General features: G+C 44.1%; 1 protein-coding gene across 1 annotated transcript in view; it reads left to right on the forward strand.

Annotated features, from left to right (window-relative positions):
• The window catches only part of LOC101357941 (zinc finger protein 33B-like), a 75,247-nt gene that overhangs the window by 30,064 nt on the left and 39,792 nt on the right, over positions 1–5,391 (forward strand). The window contains exons 5-8 of the mRNA XM_023725414.1: positions 945–1,011; positions 1,705–1,843; positions 2,605–2,837; positions 4,251–4,309. Of these exons, the coding sequence (XP_023581182.1) occupies positions 4,295–4,309 (15 nt within the window). The 5' untranslated portion in view covers positions 945–1,011; positions 1,705–1,843; positions 2,605–2,837; positions 4,251–4,294. The remainder of the gene's footprint in view (positions 1–944; positions 1,012–1,704; positions 1,844–2,604; positions 2,838–4,250; positions 4,310–5,391) is intronic.

Below are 5,391 nucleotides of genomic sequence, written 5' to 3' on the forward strand. Positions count from 1 at the left end.
AATACCTTATTTGCACAGTTCCACCCCATCATTTGGTTGGAGTTACAAAACCATGGCGAAAAAGGCTGTATAAAAGCCACCCATCGCACCACAGAACCCATACGCATTAAGTACTTACTCTCATTGCTCTCTTCCCCCAACCCCTGGCAACCACTAATCTCCTTTCTGTCTCTGTGGATTTGCCTATTCTGGACGTTTTGTATAAATAGAATCATACATTATGTGACCTTTTGTGCCTTTTTTTTTTTTTCCACATAATATTTTCAAGATCCATCCATGTTGTAGCATGTGTCAGTACTTCATTACTTTTTATGGCTGAATAATAACATGTTGTATGAATAGACGACATTTTGTTTATCCACTGATCTGTGGATAAACTGGGTCTCTTCATACATGCTGGTGGGAATGTAAAATGGTATAGCCACTCTGGAAAATACTTAAGCAGTTTACTGTGAACAGTTTACTGCTAAACTGCATGAAATTAACATTTGACCCAACATTTGCACTCCTGTGCATTTATTCCAGGAAATGAAAACTTCATTTCACACAAAATTGTGTACCTGACTGTTCATAGCAGCTTTATGTAATAACCAAAACCAGAAACGGCCAAAATGTCTCTCAATAGGTGAATGATTAAACAAACTGTGGTATATCCATAAAGGGATCAATCATTGATATATGCAACAACTTGGACGGATCTCAAGGGAATTTGGCTGAGTGAAATAAGCCAATCTGAAAAGGTCTCATAATGTATGATTCCATTTATATAACATTCTCGGTGGATGCCAGGGATTAGGATGGTGCAGTGTGACTGAAACAGGGTAGCAGGAAGGAGATCTTCATGGTGAGGAAATAGTTTTGTATGCGGATTTTGGTGGTGTTATACAAATGACATATGACTATACACAGACTTTACACCAGTGTCAATTTCCTGTTTGTTTCAGAGTTTTTGGAACTTTATTTTGCATACAAATCACCTGCGGATCTTGCTGAAATGCACGTTCTGATTCAGTAGGTAGAGTCTGAGATTGTACATTAATTTCCTAGTTTTGATATTTATTGTACTATAGTTATGTAAAATGTAAACAATGAGGGAAACTGGGTAAAGGTACACGGGACTTCTTTGTACTATCTTCACAACTTCCTGTGAATTGATAATTATTTCAAAATAATAAGCTAAAAAATAACCATTTACAATATTTGGCAAAGAGGAGGTGTCTGTTAAAACTGAAGTCCGTGGGTGGCACAAACCGTTAAGTTGCTAACCGAAACCTTCCTGGTTCCAGTCCACCCAGGGGAGCCTTAGGGGAAGTGCCCTGAGTCTTGACATCCATTCCGCGGCAACTTTTTTTTTTGGTGCTGAAACTGGCTTGTATTCCTGAGAGCCAAGTGATCAATTTTCAGGAATTTTGCTGGTTGTTAAACGCAGCCATTGATAAAAATTTAACTATATAAACTTACAATTAAATCACATTAAAAAACAATGGTACAAAATAAAAGAGCAAAGTGCAAAACATACAAAAAAAAAAACCTTGTTGACATTTGGATTAAAAAATTGCGTCTTTCCATTTAGGAAAGTGGTATATATTTCTAGCACTAAACAACTGCCGTGAAGAAGCCCTGCTGTCACGGGTGTTTCTTTTCAAACATTTAAATTGCCGGTTCCCGCTCTAAGCGTTTACGTTTTCTCATCTTGCTCACAAGGGAAACAGCCTGACGCGCCCCCTGCCGGATCTGGCAGAAGTAGCTCCGGCTCCGCCTCCCGCTAGGGAGGTGTAGGCGCCTGCCGCGGAGCCTGACGGGAAACGGACCATCTTGGTGCCTGGCACGCGCCAGGCGAGAGGTGGGGGACGGGCACTCCCGCGCATGCCCGGTCTTGCGTGCAGCTTTGATACCGGCGGGGCGTCGGGGCGGGTGTCGGTGCTGCGGCCCCGGCGGAAGTGCAAACCTAGCTTGGGGCGGGGGATGGGTGGGGCGAGACCCGTTTAGGATCCCGGCCCGGCGAAGCGGATGCTGCGGGTTGCCCCCGCGAACCGCGGTGGGTCCACGCCTCGCGCGTGTGGGTCCCGGCCTGTCGCCTTCTGCGCGTAGGGAGATGGCGCTGCGTTAGTAAAGCCCCGGTAATGTTTGCAGCGCTTGTTCTGAATATTCTAGTGACGGGTTGCATTGACCACGGGGTGAAGTAGGGATAGCCCCGTTTTAACAAATGAAACGGAGATCAGAGTGGCAGAGTGAGTGTCTCATGAGCACACAGCCCGCAGGAGAGCAGCTAGGACTCACATCCAGATATGGCTGCCCCCTATTTCATACTTGTTCTAAAAAACGATGCCGCCTAAACCCAGCATTATATACTTCACATCATCATATGGACTCCATTTTATCTTGTGGCACTTGTATTTCTGCGCTTCTTGGTGTCTGTTAGGGCTCCTGGGCCACACTTCGTAACTGAGAGGCCTGGGCCTGGTCTAAGCTGCCCTGCCTGTGTGTTCTCAGTGGTCCTGATTTGAGTTTTTTGAAGGACTGATCCAAGATTCCGGGGGCACAGTGAATTCTAACATTTGGGGCCCTGATGTAGGTTCCAATTCAAATGATTTTGTCCCCTAGGTCCAGGTCCAGGTTCCCAGGAACAAAGCAGCTCCTCAGGAGCAGGAATCCCACCTGGAAGATCGCCCATCTGAGCTGAGACCTCTCACCAGAGCAGAGGAGGAGGAGGCTGAGAAAGAGCAGACCCTAGATTTGCACGCCTAGAAGCAACTTCTGATCCTTGTACTCACCTCCAGAAGCCACCCCAAGCTGTAAGACAATGGGGAATTTGAGCCAAGTTTCAGAAGAGAGAGGTGAGCTGGGGCTAAGGCAAGGGACAGGTCTTGCCCAGGGGTTGAAGGTTTGAGAGAGCTTGTCTGGTGTAAAGAAATAGCCCCTGTAGCTAAGGAAATTCTATCTCAAACCTCCCTAGCAGCCCCTGACTCCTTTCACACTCTCCACTCTTTCCAGATCCTGAGGGACCCTCATACTATGCCCCTCACCACATGCAACATTGAGAGACGTGGGTGGCGCTTGCTCCATCCTGACTTACAGACTCAGAAGGTAGTGCAGGAAATTAGAGACTCAGAAGGTAGTGCAGGAAAGAGCTTCCTGGATTACTTATTTCTGTCTAACATGAAAGATGAAAAACACTGAAGCCCAGATCATCACGTTGTTAGTCAGGTCTGCTGACGTAGTTAAGTCAAACCAGTTTTTATCAAAAGATTGAAAAACTGCTGCCAAGGTAGTCAAGGGCCAAAGGATATTCTCCTTCAGGAGGACATTTTATCCAGCTGATGTGGGGAGTTTTTTTTTTAATTTTTCAATGTTTATTGTGGTTTTGATGAAAGTTTCCACAGGGAATTAGGTTCTCATTTACAAGTTCTGTACATATTGTTCAGTGACATTGGTTACATTCCTCAGTCTATCAGCATTCTCATTATTTCCATTTTGGTTGTTCTGTTTCTGTTAATCTAGCTTGCCTGTCTTCCCCCCAGCCCCCTGCCTTCCCATCTTTGGTCTAGGGCAAATGTTAACCATTTGGTTTCACACAGATGACTATTTTGAGGACCATAGTACTCACAGGTGATACCTATTTTATGGGCCAATCTGTCATTTGGTTGAAAGGTGACCCCTGGGAGTGGCTTGAGTTCTGAGTTTAAAGAGTATCTCAGGGTGATGATCTCGGGAGTTCATCTAGTCTCTACTGGTTCGGTGAGTCTGGCCTTTTTTTAGGAATTTGAGTTTTGTTCTACATTTTACTCCGATTCTATCTGGGATCATCTATTGAGACCCTGGTCAGAACAGTCAGTAGGGGTAGCCAAGTACCAACTAGTTCTCGTCTCCAGGTAGGTGATGTCATTGTTGGTTCTGTAGACTAGTTTCTTCTTTGAGTCTTTGGTTTTCTTCTTCGTCTTTAGTTCTGGATGAGTAGAGACCAATAGTTGTATCTTCGATGGCTGCTCGAAAGCTTTTAAGACCCCAGATGCTACTCACCAAACTAGGATGTATAACATTGTCTTTATGGACTATATTATGCCAGTTGACTGAGTTGCCCCACAAGACTATGGTCCTAAGCCCTCAAACCCAGTAGACCAATCCTGTGAGATGTTTGGTTGTGTCCAGGAAACGTTGGTATTGGGAGCTTTTTAGGCAGGAGAATCCAGGAGGTACAAGGCGGGTCAGAGGTCTTGTGTGATCTCATTCTTTTTTTCTTCACCCCTCAGCTCCACTTTCATAGTTCTCTACATGTTCCCTAGAGCAGCAGAAAATGAACAGATCTCAGGTGAGTTGTTTGTTTTTTATTCCCTACCTGTTTACAGTGTCTTATGTGAGATTTTTAAGGGTCAGTAGGTTAGAATGGAAATGTAGAAATTTATGAAAATCAACATCAGGGAAAATATATGGGAGCACATCAATATCAGGACAAAGTTTTTTGCAAAAATGTTCAGACTCAATAATACTACACAGATTCGTCTGATCTTTCTGATGGTCATAGCAAAAATATAGACATTCTCTGTTACATGATTTGTATTGACCGTTAAAGAAATCATCAGGCTAATTCTTCCTAAGACTTAGAGTTCTTTTTTTTAAATTTTTTATTTTATTGTTATACTTTAAGTGAAAGTTTACAATTCAAGTCAGTGTCTAATACAAAAATTTATACATACATTGCTATGTGACCCAATTGCTCTCCCTATACTGTGACAGCACACTCCTCCTTTCCACCCCTGATTACCTCTGTCCATTCAACCAGCTCCTGACCCTCTCTGCCTTCCCATCTCACCTCCAGATAGGAGCTGCCCATTTAATCTCATGTATCTACTTGAGCTAAGAAGCACACTCTTCACGAGTATCATTTTATGTCCCATAGTCCCACAGGCCTCAGGAATGGTTTTAGTGCTGAGTTGACAGTCTGAGGACCATGCTTTCTGGGGTTCTTCAAGTCTTAGTCACAGCATTAAGTCTGGTCTTTTTACTAGAAATTGAATTCTGCAGCCCATGTTTCTTCTCCTCCAACAGGGACTCTCTGTTGCGTTCCCTGTCAGGGCAGTCATTGGTGGTAGCCAGGCACCATCTAGTTCTTCTGGTTTCAGACTGTTGCAGTCCCTGGTTTATGTGGCCCTTACTGTCCGTTGGGATAATGCTTTCCTTGTGACTTTGGTGTTCTTCATTCTCCTTTACTCCAGGTTGGTTAGGACCAATTGATGGATCTTAGATGGCTGCTTGCTAGCTTTTAAGACCCCAGACGCCACTCACCAAAGAAGGATGCAGAACATTTTCTTAATAAACTTCGTTATGCCAGTTGACCTAGATGTCCCCTGAAAGCATGATCCCCAGACTTCCACTCCTGCTACTCTGTCCCTC

This window comes from Trichechus manatus, unplaced genomic scaffold, assembly GCF_000243295.1.
Source record: "Trichechus manatus latirostris isolate Lorelei unplaced genomic scaffold, TriManLat1.0 scaffold00308, whole genome shotgun sequence".
Taxonomy (NCBI): Eukaryota; Metazoa; Chordata; class Mammalia; order Sirenia; family Trichechidae; genus Trichechus; species Trichechus manatus.